This window comes from Cucurbita pepo, chromosome LG05 (genome assembly GCF_002806865.2).
Source record: "Cucurbita pepo subsp. pepo cultivar mu-cu-16 chromosome LG05, ASM280686v2, whole genome shotgun sequence".
Lineage (NCBI taxonomy): Eukaryota > Viridiplantae > Streptophyta > Magnoliopsida > Cucurbitales > Cucurbitaceae > Cucurbita > Cucurbita pepo.
In genome coordinates, this window is record NC_036642.1 from 4,547,067 (window position 1) to 4,562,602 (window position 15,536).

General features: G+C 39.5%; 3 protein-coding genes across 4 annotated transcripts; 2 read left to right on the plus strand and 1 right to left on the minus strand.

The window, feature by feature from the left end:
• Nucleotides 1-2,327: 2,327 nt before the first annotated feature.
• Nucleotides 2,328-9,656, minus strand: LOC111795976 (ceramide kinase). 2 transcript variants are annotated; one of them, XM_023678642.1, is made up of 13 exons: nucleotides 9,575-9,656; nucleotides 9,022-9,354; nucleotides 7,846-8,001; nucleotides 7,583-7,756; nucleotides 7,291-7,383; nucleotides 7,123-7,215; nucleotides 6,388-6,601; nucleotides 5,972-6,065; nucleotides 4,548-4,697; nucleotides 4,303-4,404; nucleotides 3,836-4,153; nucleotides 3,609-3,675; nucleotides 2,328-2,701 (listed from the first exon to the last, which is right to left on the minus strand). In XM_023678642.1, exons 2-13 carry the CDS (start codon nucleotides 9,196-9,198, stop codon nucleotides 2,564-2,566), a joined length of 1,776 nt encoding a protein of 591 aa, XP_023534410.1. In that variant the 5' UTR covers nucleotides 9,199-9,354; nucleotides 9,575-9,656; the 3' UTR covers nucleotides 2,328-2,563. The 2 variants fall into 2 exon arrangements, with proteins under 2 accessions (XP_023534410.1, XP_023534408.1); XM_023678640.1 differs by having other exon boundaries at nucleotides 5,972-6,068.
• Nucleotides 9,596-13,017, plus strand: LOC111796050 (2-haloacrylate reductase). Its single transcript, XM_023678742.1, is given in 5 exon segments — nucleotides 9,596-9,734; nucleotides 9,988-10,129; nucleotides 11,291-11,517; nucleotides 12,175-12,389; nucleotides 12,536-13,017. Coding segments are annotated over 5 exon segments (966 nt in total). The 5' UTR covers nucleotides 9,596-9,692; the 3' UTR covers nucleotides 12,876-13,017.
• Nucleotides 13,018-13,830: 813 nt separating this feature from the next.
• Nucleotides 13,831-15,430, plus strand: LOC111796037 (PLAT domain-containing protein 3-like). The gene is made up of 2 exons (XM_023678729.1): nucleotides 13,831-13,951; nucleotides 14,765-15,430. The coding sequence occupies exons 1-2, from the start codon at nucleotides 13,877-13,879 to the stop codon at nucleotides 15,245-15,247; spliced, it is 558 nt and encodes a 185-aa protein (XP_023534497.1). The 5' UTR covers nucleotides 13,831-13,876; the 3' UTR covers nucleotides 15,248-15,430.
• Nucleotides 15,431-15,536: the final 106 nt, after the last annotated feature.

A 15,536-nucleotide genomic window follows, 5' to 3' on the forward strand; every position in this document is an offset into this window, starting at 1 on the left:
GCCCGTCATCAGTCGACTCCTCCTTCTTTTGATCCGCCTCTTTCCTGTGCATGCGCCATCGAGATTTCCACGGCTTCTTACCGCCTTTGCGGCTGGAGGGCCCATTGCTCTCGTCGGTGTCGTCACGGAGCTTTAGGCGTGCAAGCCATTCCTCCTCAGTGAGGAGTAGACGACCCTCCTTGTCGAGCAGCGGAACACAGATCGTAATATGGCGGGCGAACGCCAGCCGATCCTCCCGGTACTCGATTGTTTCTCCTTCCTCTGACTCGAGAGCGTGCCATAACCCATGCGCCTGTAGGTTGACACGCATCAACAAGGCCCACTCGTTGTAGTTGGACCTTGTCAACATCGGGTATACTGAACGACGGCGGTCGTTGTCTCCCTGATCACTCGCTCAACGACACCTCGACGCCCGTCATCACGACGTCGGCCTCTTAGTGGTGGTGATGGAGATGCCGACACTTGACAGCGGCGTGGAGGAGTGAGCGAGTTTGCTCGGGATGGACCCCACACGATGTGGTGCTTATTTTCGCCCTTTGCATTTTCTTCTACTCGAACCTGAAACCTGTGTGTTGTTAGGTCGACACTCTGACCACTTGAGCTATTCAACTTGATTGTTGATAGGTTGGCTCTTCTGTGATGGTATACTACCGATCGCTTCAACGAGGCTCTGATACCACTTGTTGGATGGCCAGGGAAATCACCGAGAGGATATTGTCGATAGGAGGTTGTTGGAAGAAAGATAAAATGCCTAAAATAAGAGAGAGAGAAGGACTGAAAGTTTGACTTCTCTTCAAAATCCGGTTGTGAAATCTTGTAAATAGATTTCCTATTTAAATACAACCTATCCTAAAAATGGGTGGAGAGTGGCCAACCGAATCTGTGCCACTTCCTACAAAATTGACGTCTAAGAATTCTCTAATCCATTCGACGTGTTTGTCAAATGGTCAAAAGTAAATTAAATGTAAACGTGTGAATCTAAATAAGGAAAAAAACAAAGGTTTTATCTAACACCCTCCACAATTATGCTACTCTGTGGCACCATATTNACGATGTGGTGCTTATTTTCGCCCTTTGCATTTTCTTCTACTCGAACCTGAAACCTGTGTGTTGTTAGGTCGACACTCTGACCACTTGAGCTATTCAACTTGATTGTTGATAGGTTGGCTCTTCTGTGATGGTATACTACCGATCGCTTCAACGAGGCTCTGATACCACTTGTTGGATGGCCAGGGAAATCACCGAGAGGATATTGTCGATAGGAGGTTGTTGGAAGAAAGATAAAATGCCTAAAATAAGAGAGAGAGAAGGACTGAAAGTTTGACTTCTCTTCAAAATCCGGTTGTGAAATCTTGTAAATAGATTTCCTATTTAAATACAACCTATCCTAAAAATGGGTGGAGAGTGGCCAACCGAATCTGTGCCACTTCCTACAAAATTGACGTCTAAGAATTCTCTAATCCATTCGACGTGTTTGTCAAATGGTCAAAAGTAAATTAAATGTAAACGTGTGAATCTAAATAAGGAAAAAAACAAAGGTTTTATCTAACACCCTCCACAATTATGCTACTCTGTGGCACCATATTGTCTGATCAATGGGGAAACCATGTCAATAATGGATACTCATCAAACAACATAAATCTATGCAGCAAATAGTACACGGACCCGTGTTGGAATAGCGGCAGTCTTGGCTCTCGGAAGCAACTCAAACCAAGCCAATTTTGAAACAAATCAGTGACCAATTTGATCGAAAGACCCTCCAAGGAACAACCAATTTCATGGCTGTGATCACTGCAAATTCCCAATATAAGAAAAAGAAAAACAGGGTAAAGATAACAGAGGTAGAGAATATAAAAGAGTACCCTCCATAGGCAGATTTCTTCCCGGAGATGAATTTGCAGCGCCTCAGAACCAAAACGCCGGCGTTTAAAAGTCTAATGATTAACTAAAAAACAAAGGGAATCGTGTTGTCAAATTGTTTTTGGTCTTCGTTGTCTTGGCCTCCCCAATATTAATACCACATAGTTAAAAAGAAATCATGAGTATATATCTAACACCGTTAAAATTATTGGTTCGTTGTTCCTATCAGTGAAATAATCGTGTTTAAATCAATGTCAAAAAGTGATAAATAAATTTAATGACTCCTTAAATACAATTCATATATTAAATATAAATTTATTATTATCTTTTAATTTCCTGAATTTCTTTATAGTTAATAAATTCATATTTTCTTTTGCCTTTATATGGATATAATAATATCTCTTTTAGTTCCAAACCTCCTCCCATAGAATATTGTTGTATATAAATATGTTAATTTTAACTAATAATAATAAAAAAAAGAAATATATTCAAACCCTAAAACTAATGAGATTAATGATAATACAAGCACCCATCACTCACGTCGTGTAGCAAGACTACAAACCCGCTTTAAAATATTTGTCTAAGGAGGCCATACATTTCATTCAACCTCCATAGTAAATTGAGCCCTCGTTGTTATTCTCTAAACTCGAAAGGATTCGAGTAAATCTTTAGAAGGAAGCCTATCCGTGTATGAGTGTTTGATTCAAGCGTCGGGGCCAGAAGCGAAGAGGCTAATAAGGCCACGGAACACTTGTGCTGAAAGCTGGTGTGCTTCAAAGAGCTCCCCGTCCAAATTCCAAACACTTTGGTTGCCAAAAGAAGTGAATGTAAACGCTGTAGTCTGTGCACAATGTAGCAGGGTTTAGAGAAACGGACCGTGTAAGAAGTTGACGTTGACACTTGTATTTACTCCGTCCTTAAACTTTAAAACATTTCAATGATGTTTCTAAAATTTGAATTGTGATACTATTCCGTCTCCTATCACTAATGTGACATGCCTATCGAACATAATGAGTTGATTGAGCATGATGTGGTAGAATTCTAACGAGACTATCACTTGTTCCGCTGTTTGTTGAACATGAGATAGATCCACCAATATTGATTCAACAAACATGTCAAATAATTATCTCATTGGAACTTCCAACGAAGACTCCTCAGAGCTTAATTTAAAGTTAATATATGGAACAAATAGACTCTAACGGTCCAAGCCCACCGCTAGCAGATATTGTCCTCTTTGGACTTTTCTCTCGAGATTTTTAAAACGTGTTTACTAGGGAGAGGTTTCCACACCCTTATAAAGCATGTTTCGTTCTCCTCTCCAACCGATGTGGGATCTCACAATCCACCCCTCTTCGGGGACCAGCGTCCTTGCTGACACTCGTTCCCTTCTCCAATCGATATGGGATCTCACATTCCACCCACCTTCGGGGCCCAGCATCCTCACTGGCATACCCACATTGATTGGAGAAGGGAACGAGTGTCAGCGAGGACGCTAGGCCCCAAAGGAGATGGATTAAGAAGGTCTTACATCGATTAGAGAAAGGGAACGAGTGTCAGCGAGGACATTGAATACCGTAGTAGATTGTGAGATCCCACATCAGTTGAAGATAGAAATGAACATTCTTTATAAGAGTGTGGAAACCTCTCCCAAGCAGACACGTTTTAAAAATCTTGAGAAAAAGTCTAAAGAGGCCAATATCGGCTCGAGCCGACTATCAAACAAAAAAAGACAGCTGCAGTAAACATACCTTGTGATGTTCCACAAACTTGAAATCCATTGGATTTCCACCTTTTTTGGCCAGCTGGGTAAGATGCCTGTTCACAGCCATGAACAACAAAACCAAAGCCTTACAACATAATGACAAAATGTCCAGACAAAAAGCAGTAACAAAGAACTTGACAAATCCAAGGGATACTGATAAGAACAGCAAAAAAACAAAAGCATAATCCATACGATGGAAGGAGATTGTATTACCAAAGATAGAGAGCATGGTGGCAGTCTCTGATCAATATAAGATGCAAGAAGCCATCCGAAAGGTGAGCATCAGCCACCAAGCCATCTGGTGCTTTTTCATTACGACACGAGATGACCGCAGCGCCAATGCTTAGGAAACGTCCCTTCGATTTCAACCATCTTGTTTCGTTCTGACGTGAATCCGAGCCAGTGTTAGAATGCTGTAAGTATGCCTTTGTGCTACAAATACTGCAGTTATGACAACAGAGCACTCTTTTCCCATTTGTATTCGTATCCTCCGACTTTATATCTACGTAGGCTACCTCGGCCTCGTATGAACTGAGAAAAAAGAAGCATAATTCTATAACGAATAAGAACGTGTAAGTATTGCCCTCAGCAGAGGGCATGCATTCGACAGTATTTGAATGATTCAAAACCGAGTTCAAAAGCACTTAGGAAGTTTCTCACGTAAAGCTGATAGGAGATACCTGTGCCTCAAGAACACTCTTGTACCGGCATAATCGTAACGTCGAGGCCCCATCCAGCGGAATTTTTCGCTCTCTGTAATGACATCTCCATAAAACCCATATCTGAAAACAAAATATACAGAAATTCAGAGGGAAGCTTCCCAAGGTTCTACTAAGTATGTCAACAACATTATGATTGCAATTAACTTCCCAAGCTTAATTATCATCCTATTTGAAGTAGGACACAAACGACGATGAGAAACTACCCAGCAAAAGAAGCCGCATAGCGTACGAGAGGTTCTAACTTTGACGTCGGAGTTTCTTTCCACCTAACTACTTGAGCTATATCAAGGTGGACTCTTTTACCCAGGACAATTTGCAGGGTTGATGTAATAGGATCTCGATATCCAGTAGAACTGCAAGAATAGGACAGCTTCAAAATTGATGCAAAAGATGATCAATGATGAATGGAATTGGCTCCAATAGAAAATAGTATGTACAATTTTCATAAAGATATAAAAGATAGAAGTTGAATCAGTTGGTAGATTGGGTTGACGAAGTATGTTGAAGGGAGTTAAGTAGCTATGACGTAAGTTCATAAAGACACTTCGAAAGTCTTGAGAGTAAAGGGAGAGAGTGTAACAGCCCAAGCCCACCGCCAGCAAATCTTAACCGCTTTGACCTGTTATATATCGTTGTCAGCCTCATGGGAGGTTTCAAAACGCGTCTACTAGGGAGAGCTTTCCACACCTTTATAAGAAATGTTTTGTTCCCCTACCTTTATAAGAAATGTTTTGTTCCCCTCTCTAACCGATGTGAGATCTCACAATTCACCCCCCTTGAGGTCCAGTGTCTTCGTTAGCACACCGCCTGATGTCTGGCGCTGATACCATTTGTAACAGCCCAAGTCTACTGTTAGCAGATATTGTCCATTTTGGCCCGTTACATATCGCCGACAGTCTCACAATTTTAAAACGCATCTACTAGAGAGAGGTTTCCACACCTTTATAAAGAATGTTTCGTTCCCCTCCCCAACCAATATGAGATCTCATAATCCACCCCTCTTGGGGCCCAGTGTCCACGCTGGCACACCGCCCAGTGTTTGGCTGTGATACCATATGTAACAGCCCAAGCCCACCGCTAGTAGATATTGTTCGCTTTAGCCCGTTACGTATCACCGTCAACCTCACAGTTTTAAAACGCGTCTACTAGAGAGAGGTTTTCACACCCTTATAAGAAATACTTCGTTCTCCTCTCCAACCAATGTGAGATCTCACGGAGAGTGAACCTTACAAACTTCTACCACAATTAGTAATACTTTTACTGTGAATAAATCGAATCTCCTGATTTCCTTTTATGAGTTCCATCAAATCTTTGCTGTCTGCTTTCGAGTATAGAATAAAAACATTTCATCGGAGAGACTAATTACATTCAAGAACATAAACCAGAAGATGCCACAATATCAAGCAAATGAATAGATGCATCAGTTTGATAAGGATACATCTTTTATGAGACATCCCCACACAATTGGCAGAAATATGCACAAAATTGTAGTTACACAAGTAGAAGCAAAAGTATTAGCTAGAATTTTCAAGCTATTTAACTAAAAACTAATGAATTTTCATCCTCGAACTTAACATCGGATAATTAAATGAAAATTCATGACAAAGTTGCAAGAAAAGAAAGGTACCACATCACAATAGCGTCCGTTGAGCCAGCAGGAATGATTCCGAATCTGAACCATCTATCAAATGCTGAATCAAAACCATACTCTGTTGAGTTCTCTGCTAAGAAGATAGAAAAGTGTTAGAACTCAGTAACATCAGTTGAGGAGCAAAGCAGCAGGGAACAGGTGAGGTTTGAATATAGTCATTACAATTCATTGGCTTCACCTCTAACAGTCAAATATTCTAACCTGTGTCCAAACAACCATCTTTGGGGATTGTATCAATTTAAAGTATGGGGCTATAAATTGATTTTTGCCCTTAGGTTTTTTTGAAAAGGATAGTAAATAAGCATAAATTCTAAAGCAGAAAACTATATATAAAAACAAACATTATCAAATGGGCATAAGATTTAGAAAAGATGTGTTTCTATAGTACATACGAGAAGTTGAGAGCCCTGATCCACCATATTTAGCACTTAAGAGAAGTGGCGACTGATCTTCACCTTGATTGACATCTTCAGTTATTGCTTCATTGGAATAGTTACCTTCAGCCTGCACGACATCTACAATATCCGACGGTGCTGGTGGGTAATGTGCCAAATGCCTCGACAAAAGAAACCCATTAAGGATCTCATTGAAGAAACCATCTCCACCCTAGGGACAGAATCAAAGTGAATAAGATATGATTTCAGGGAGGAGGAGCAAGAACTTACAATATCTTTCAGAGGAAATATCAGGTTTTAAGGCAAATCTGAAAATATAAAATGTGAAAGCAGAACAAGAACAGCTGAAGTCATTGTTTCTTTCCTTTGGATGTAAAAGTTGATAGAATCCAGTTTCAGAGATTAAAAGGATGAGATGTAACTCTTCTCCTCATTTTTCTAATAAATCTTGTAACAGCCACCGCTCAAGCCCACCGCTAGCAGATATTATCCTTTTTGGGCTTTCCCTTCTGGGTTTCCCTCAAGGTTTTTAAAACGTGTTTGCTAGGGAGAGGTTTCTACACCCTTATAAAGAATGTTTCGTTCTCCTCCCCAACCGAAGTGAGATCTCACAATCCACCCCCCTTTAAGGCCCAGCGCCTTCGCTAGTACTTGTGTCCAATCAAAGTTTTGAGTTGGTACTAAGTCTCCAGGTAAAAATATGAAGTAAAAATGCAAAGATCTCTTACTTACAACAGCAACAATACCATCATACATTTTTAGATCCTCCTTTGCAATAGATGCCATTACATCAAATGCATGACCTGCTCTTTCAGTCACAATCACCTGAAATTAAGCGATATTTTTTTCACTATCACGAAAAGAAACATCAGGAAATGGAAAAGTCAGATAAAATTTCACCTTCGTGATTATTTCAGCACGTAAAAATATAGGAGCTACTGCTTCCCACGTTCGGCTCCCTATCCCTTTCCCACTCTTAGGATTAACAAAAACCTAGACCATCAAAGAAAGCACGGAACGTATAAAGCAAACAATGTAGGCTCGCTTAGTTCGATTTAACAGATTTAGAATGAGAAACTGTCATCCCATTCACTAAAATCCGGATGTCCTAGACCGAACATGTTGTTTGCTCGGTAATAGTGACAAGTTTATCTTTCTAGCTTTAAATACAATCATGGTTACCATAACTTACAAGAAGATTCTTTGGTCTCTCAACTTCAAGGTCCAAAGATGCATTAATCTGATTTACCCACATCTGACATGTTTGCTGGTCCTCGTGTCCAAATGTAAACATAGTCAGGGCCCAATGAGCAGGCTGAGATTTTGATCTTTGAAAACTATGCACTGTAAATCTATACATCTGTTTCTGTAACAAATAACAGTGATTATAAGGTATTGACAGCTTCGAAAATCTAAGGACAAGAAGAAATAATCAACCGACGAGTAATGAAAAACCTCGTATTCATTGCATATCATACAGCTTGCAACAGCCGCAAGTTTTGATTTATGAATCACTCCAAAGTCGTCAAACTCAACAGCATAAGCATCAGAAAACTTGACCTCTGCTGCAACATCAGGAACAAGCTTAATGCCCAAGCATTCTGAGCCAACCTATTCAATTGAATTGTACAAAACTCGAGTTAAGTAGAATTATATCTATCATTAATCATTATCGTGTCATTATAAACCATATCGAACAAACCCACTTTTCATATCAAGATAGAAGAAGAAGATGTTGAGGATTGTTGGGAGAGGAGTCCGATGTCAACTAATTAAGGGGTTGATCATGAGTTTATAAGTGAGGAATACTATCTCCATTGGTATGAACCCTTTTGGGGAAACCAAAAGCAAAGCCATGAGAGCTTATACCTAAAGTGGACAATATCATACCATTGTAGAGAGTTGTGATTTCTAACATGGTATCAGAGTCATGCCCTTAACTTAGTCATGTCGAACAAAGAAGTTTTGAGCCTCAAAGGTGTAGTCAAAAGTGACTCAAGTGTTGAACAAAGAGTGTACATTGTTCGAGGGCTCCAAAAAAGGAGTCAAGCCTTGATTAAGGGGAGGTTGTTTGAAAGCTTCATAGGCCTTAGGGGAGGCTCTATGGTGTACTTTGTTCAAGGGGAGGATTGTTGGGTGAGGAGTCCAACATCACCTAATTAAGGGGTTGATCATGAGTTTATAAGTAAGGAATACTATCTCCATTGATATGAGACTTTTTGGAGAAACCAAAAGCAAAGCCACGAGAGCTTATGCCCAAAATGGACAAATATCGTACCATTGTGGAGAGTCGTGATTTCTAACCGAAGATAGCCACAAAAGCAATGAAAGTCAATCTCAATCATAAGCTGAAACATGAAATTAGCTAGATAAAGACAAGTGAAGAACAATATCTTCATGGCAGAGGCCTTTTAGATGAAACGAAAAACAAAGCATACGAGGGTTATACTCGGACAATATGAACGGGACATATCCAAACGATAACATATTTTTCACCCAATTTGATAAACCAATCACAGACATGAAGTAAAGATCAAGCAATGGATGCCCATTAAAACCCAAGAAAGAAAGAGCAAACTCAAGAAGCAAGTTTAGGCAAACATAAGAAATCAAATTAGATCAAGAAATTACAGTTTCTGGGAAGTCAACCAATTCCCAAAACAACCCATCTGAATTGCAAGTAACGATGACCTCGCCGACGCCATCCAAGAAGAAAATCGATTTCAATATCAACGTTTGGGCATCGATGTGTGGATTTGGACGAAATTCATCTTTCACGGCGGCGGAGCAGCTTTGTTCCCGCTCCATTCAAGAATCGCAATGAACTTCAAATGGCGCTGATTCTGAAACCCACGATTTGGGCGGTGGTTAATTGAATATCCATTTTAGTAAGCAAGTCATTAAGCGGACGATGTTTCAGCTGAGAATCAGGGGATGTCAATGGGTCTTGAAATCAAGAAGAAACTGCTCAACACGTGTTGGAAAAGAACGACGCTGTCAATGGACGTTGACAATAAATCGTAGAAAAGAAAATTCCAAATATAAAAATTATTTTAAAAGCTATAATTTGTTGATTTTGTAATTAAATTATATAAAATTTTAATTTTTTTTAGCTATGTTCGAATTTTTCACCGAATATATTATTTAAGTAAAAAAGAAAAAGAAATGAAAATATCGATTCGACCTGAAATTTCGAACCCTGAGAAGAACGGACGTAGGCTTCTCACCACGATTCGGAGCTCCGGACTGAATATTTTACGGCGAGGGAGGTTTGTCGGCGAGCTGAATCGTCAGCTCCGGAAATGGTGAAAGCCATAAGGGTTTATAAGCTTGGTGGGCCTGAGGTTTGCTCTCCTCTCTCATCGTATTTTCTGCGATTCTTCAATTCAATATTCAATTATTGTACGAATTTGATACATATTAAAAGATCTTAAAGTATAATTAGTTTAATAGCGGTTCTTAATTTGTAGATTTTTTCGTGGGCTCTCTCATTGTGGATAAAATGATTGTTACATTCGTTGGTTTAAGGAATTTATGTTGCTCTGCTGCCATTGTTGGGGTTCTGGTCGGATTTATTGTTGAAAGTGATGGTAACAGGTTCTTCAATGGGAGGATTTGGATATTGGAGAGCCAAAAGTGGGGGAGGTTCGAGTTAGAAACACGGTGATTGGTGTAAATTTTATTGATGTATACTTCAGGAAAGGAGTTTACAAGGCTGCTACCATGCCCTTTACTCCAGGTTTTGTTCTGTCTTTGAAGTAATTGGATCATAATGGGCTCTGGATAATGTTTCTTTATCTGCATGTTGCAACAGCTAAAGCCACCCCTAACTGATACTACTTCTCTTTTTAACTTTGTCTTTCGAGCTTTCCTTCAAGGTTTTAAAATACGGGGAGAGGTTTCCATACCCTTATAAAGAATGTTTCGTTCCTCCCTTTCAACCAATGTGGGATCTCACAATCCACCTCCCTTGGGGGCCAGCGTCCTCGCTGGCACACCGTCCGGTGTCTGACTCAATTACTAGGGAGAGGTTTCCATACCCTTATAATGAATGTTTCGTTCCCCCCTCCAGTCGATGTGGGATCTCACAATCCACCCCTTTAGGGGCCAGCGTCCTCACTGGCACACCACCCAGTGTCTGACTCTAATACCATTTGTAATTACTAGGGAGAGTTTTTTACGCCCATATAATGAATGTTTCGTTTTCCTCCCCTGCCGATGTTGGATCTTACAATCCACCCCTTTAGGGGCCAGCGTCCTCACTGGCACACCGCCCGATGTCTGACTCTGATACAATTTGTAATTACTAGGGAGAGGTTTCCACACCCTTATAATAAATGTTTCGTTCCCCTCTCCAGCCGATGTGGGATCTCACAATCCACCCCTTTAGGGGCCAGCGTCCTCCCTAGCACACCGCCCAGTGTCTGACTTTGATACCATTTGTAACAGTCTAAGCCTTTATAAGGGTGTGGAAACCTCTCCCTAGCAAACGCGTTTTAAAATCTTGAGAGGAAGCCTAGAAGGGAAAGCTCAAAGATGACAAATATCTGCTAGCGGTGAGCTTGAGTTGTTACCTTTCATGTCTCTTATAATAGGCTTGAAAAGATGAACAATATCACTTCGACTTCCAATCTTAGACTTGTTTGATTCCCTCGACCACGTTGCGTCATTAAACTTCGCAAAGTCCAAAACTGCTCAAGGAGGATTGTAGTAGTGTGCTTGCTACTTTACTGGAGTGAGATCTTTTCTATAGGTTGTATGACAGTATCCTTGAATTCTAAATAACTAAAACAGTAGACTTGTGAAAATTATTCAAACACTTGGTTAATACCCAATTTGAATGCTGGAGAAGTGAGCTTTGCATACACGCAACATTGTTGAAGAGTAATTTACGATACAGGCATGGAAGCTGTTGGGACGGTGACAGCTGCGGGCCCTGGAGTAAACGACGTGAAAGTTGGAGACCTTGTTGGTTATGCTGGTAACCCAATGGGCTCATATTCTGAAGAACAGATAATCCCTGCAGACAAAGTTGTTCCAGTGCCTACCTCGATTGATCCTACAGTTGCAGCATCTGTACTGCTGAAGGGTATGACAGCTCAATTTTTAGTCGGTCGCTGTTTCAAGGTTGGTTGAGTTTTATCATATTTATTTGCAGTTGTTAGATGTAAGATTCATGTGTGTTATTGCAAGTTATTGAAAATAGGTAGTCTGTCCTTGCATGCTTATGCCTGTTTACCCACATTATTAGACATTGACTTTACATGGGTATGTCGTATATCTCGGGAAAAAATAGTGTTTAGCAAGCCCGATCTAAGGTAAAAACCGAGATTTATTTGAACCTCTGTTGTAAATCAGTTAACTACATTTGGGTTGGTTTGGGTTGGTTATGAATTATAAGGACTACAATGTAACAACCCAAGCCCACCGCTAACAGATATTTTCCGCTTTGGCCCGTTACGTATCGCTGTTAGTCTCACGGTTTTAAAACGCATCTTTTAGGGAGAGGTTTCCACACTCTTATAAGCAATACTTCGATCTCCTCTCCAACCGACGTAGAGTGGCCCTTAAATGAGTCACCAAGTACTAGAGTAATATATCAAAACACTGTGATAAGTAACAGTTGGTTAATATCATGTAACTTGTTCATTCCATTTCATGAATTACCACCAAATTTTGGGAGTTGGGAATTTTGAGTTACTAACTTAGGCTTACCCCACATACATTATCCAGCATCAGTAACATTTCTACGACCGATGAGATATCGCCTTATATTCTCTGCAGGTTGAACCTGGACATATCGTCCTCGTTCATGCAGCAGCGGGTGGAGTTGGATCCTTGTTGTGTCAATGGGCTAACAATCTTGGTGCCACTGTCATTGGAACTGTCTCAACAAAAGAGAAGGCAGCTCAAGCCAAGGAGGATGGATGCCATCATGTTATTATCTATAAGGAAGAGGATTTCGTTGCTCGTGTTCGCGAGATAACTCGCGGAAATGGAGACATTGACTAATTAAGGGGTTGATCATGGGTTTATAAAGTAAGGAATACATCTCTATTGGTACGAGTCCTTTTGGGTAAAGCCATGAGAGCTTGTGCTTAAAGTAGACTACTGTGAAGGTTCGTGATTCCTAACACTTAATGATTGTTTCATGAATTTTTTCCTCTTTCAATGAACAGGGATCGTTGGACTGTCTTAAAACTCGCGGCTATATGGTGAGTTTTGGACAGTCATCAGGAACACCAGACCCAGTTCCACTCTCTGCACTTGCAGTAAAATCTCTGTTCTTAACGAGACCGATCCTAATGCATTATAACTTAACTCGAGATGAGCTGTTGAAGGCTGCACGAGAGTTATTTGCAAACATCGAATCTGGTGCTCTACGGGTTCGTGTTAATCACCGATATCGTTTATCTCAAGCTGCACAGGCGCACGCTGATCTCGAGAATCGGAAAACATCAGGGTCAGTTGTTCTTCTTCCTTAAAAGTACTGTCTTTGGAAATAGTTCTGTACTCTGTAGTATAAGTCTTTCAAGTTGGTTTATGCTGTTGATAGACAAAACCGTCTCTCTTTGAACTGGTTCTATACTGAATTTATGTGCTTTGAATAAAAATATATATTAACTTTAAAAAATGTGAAAATAATTGTAAATATAAATATATTATAAGAAAAAAATTAAAGGTAAAACTGAAAACGAAATTGTTATTAAACGGATTTAATTCTTTCATATTTAAAATATCGTAGCTTAGCAAGGAAACATCAGCTAAATTTCGACAAATATTCACGTGGTATTAGATAGACTAAGAACATGTTTGAAAATGATTTTACGGCCGTTAATTTTATTTTTTTATTTATGAAAAGTAATTTTTTCGTAATTCTTTTAATTTTTGGAAGTGATTTTTATATAATTAAAAGTATATTTTGAAGTGATTTTATTTATTTATTTTTGTAAAAGTGTTTAGTTATTAATCCTTTTAATAGTTAGTTCTACAATAGTAAAAGTGATTTAAATTTAATTAAAAGTAATTTTTAAATGATGATTTTAGGAATCATCAAATTATTAAAATAGATAGTGGTATACAAAATATTATTAAATAAATAATAATAATGAATTTAGAAATTTAGAAATTTAGAAATTTAGAAATTTGGAAATAAATAAATAATAATAAATTTAGAAAATGACAGGTGGATAGCTGGTTCAACAAAATATTATTAAATAAAAACAAAATTAAGTGGGAACAATTTAACAATTATTTCTCTAATTTTGAAATTTAATAACACTAATTTTGGAGATTAAGTTAAGGCGTTCCGATAAGAGCGCGCGTCTGTGTCCTAAAACAGAGTGGCCGAACACTACCTGCGCGCCACGTCCAAATCACGTGACCATGATCCATTTTTTCTTCCCTAGCCATGACCTGTATATAAACCAATCCTCCCCATCTTCTTCCGCCCTAAATCTCTAAAATCTCCACCGGAAGTTCGGAAATGGCGCCTCGTTGTCTCTTCTTTTCCCTCATCTTCATCGCTCTTTTCCTCTCTGCATTGGCTCGAAACACTAAAGTAAGTTTCATCTCTTTTTATACATTTCTTCCTTCTTACTTGATCTTCGTACTTTCATCATCGGAGCCGTTTTGATGATCTTCACTCAGTTTGTTGTTTACTCGTGATTACTTTTGACTGCGTTTGTTTTGATCTTGTTGATCGATCGTCTTTGGTAGTCGAGTTGTTGTAATGTTTGAGATTGATTATTGATTTTTTTCTGACAGTCGAACTGATTCACAGAATGTAGTTTACAAAATACAGGATAATGATCCGATTTCTGCGTTGATGATTCTCGATTGTATTTTGTAATAACGAAGTGAATGATTGATTCACATTTGAGATCGGTTTTGAGTTATGACAGGGAAACTAGTTATAGAAATGCTGTTTAGAAAATGCATTCGATGTCTCAGTTATTGATGATAGTTGATTGTATGTGTAAGAAATGACTAAATGAATGCTTAACGTTTCAGATTGATTGAGTTACGTCAGTTCTACGAATTGCAGAACTCTGTTTAGAAAATGCAAGATCATGCTCCCATTTCTGCTTTGATGATAGTCTTTTGTATATGTAATGCCGAATTGGATGAATGATTCACATTTCAGTTCAATTATGACTTATGAGTCATGACAAGTTAGTTAATTATTGAAATGTTGTATTAGGCAAGATAATGCTCCAATTTCTGCGTTTATGATTCACGATGGTCGATTAAATGTGGGATAACGAACTGAATGAATGACTTGATGCAAATTAGTTTTAAATTGATCTAAATCGCCGTAATTTCTGAACGGATTGTGGTCCGTGGAAAGTGATGTGAGTGTTTTCTGGTGCAGGAAAAATGCGTGTACACATTCTACGTGAAGACAGGTTCAGTACTGAAGGGAGGAACGGACGCCATAATCAGCGTCACAATCAGCGACGCAAATGGCCAACCGGTGGAGATCGCAGATCTGGAATCTTGGGGGCTGATGGAAAAAAACCATGACTATTTCGAACGAGACAATGTCGACATATTCAGTGGGCGGGGCCCGTGCATCGAAGCGCCGTTGTGTCGATTGAACCTGACCTCCGACGGATCAGGCGCCCACCACGGCTGGTTTTGCGACTATCTGGAGGTGACTTCGACTGGGCCTCACAGATCCTGCTCCCAGACGGCGTTTTATGTGGACCAGTGGCTGGCCACCGACGCGCCGCCATTTCAGCTGACGACGATTCTGGACGGATGTGATGATTGGATCAAGGGACATGGAGAGTCGAGGCATACGAGTAGCGGAAAGCTGGTGGTCTCCGGTTCCAAAGGATCTGCTTCGTTGTAACGGAATGCGATCGAAAAGTGAGTCGTATATATGGATGTTTGGAAGTGATTTTACATCTTAATTTAAATTAAATAATGGGCATTTTCTTACGTCATTTCCCGAATTTCCACGTTTTTTCTTCTGGGTGTGAGATGTAAATTTCTTCGTCCGACTACGATTATATATTTTTTAGATTATACGTGACGTGTCAGCAAGTTATAATAAAATTTTCATGGTTTGGAATAAAAAATTGTAATTTAATTATTTTATTTTTAAAAGTTAGAATTTCATCAATTTCCTGCTAGCCCGA

Coding starts and splice junctions, on each gene's coding strand:
- LOC111795976 (XM_023678640.1), bottom strand. CDS start 9,198: ATGGAGCGGGAACAAAGCTGCTCCGCCGCCGTGAAAGATGAATTTCGT. Junction 6,602..7,122: donor ATGATGGTATTGTTGCTGTT/GTAAGTAAGAGA, acceptor TTCTGTCCCTAG/GGTGGAGATGGTTTCTTCAA. Junction 4,154..4,302: donor AGAGTGTTCTTGAGGCACAG/GTATCTCCTATC, acceptor CTTTTTTCTCAG/TTCATACGAGGCCGAGGTAG.
- LOC111796037 (XM_023678729.1), top strand. CDS start 13,877: ATGGCGCCTCGTTGTCTCTTCTTTTCCCTCATCTTCATCGCTCTTTTC. Junction 13,952..14,764: donor CATTGGCTCGAAACACTAAA/GTAAGTTTCATC, acceptor TTTCTGGTGCAG/GAAAAATGCGTGTACACATT.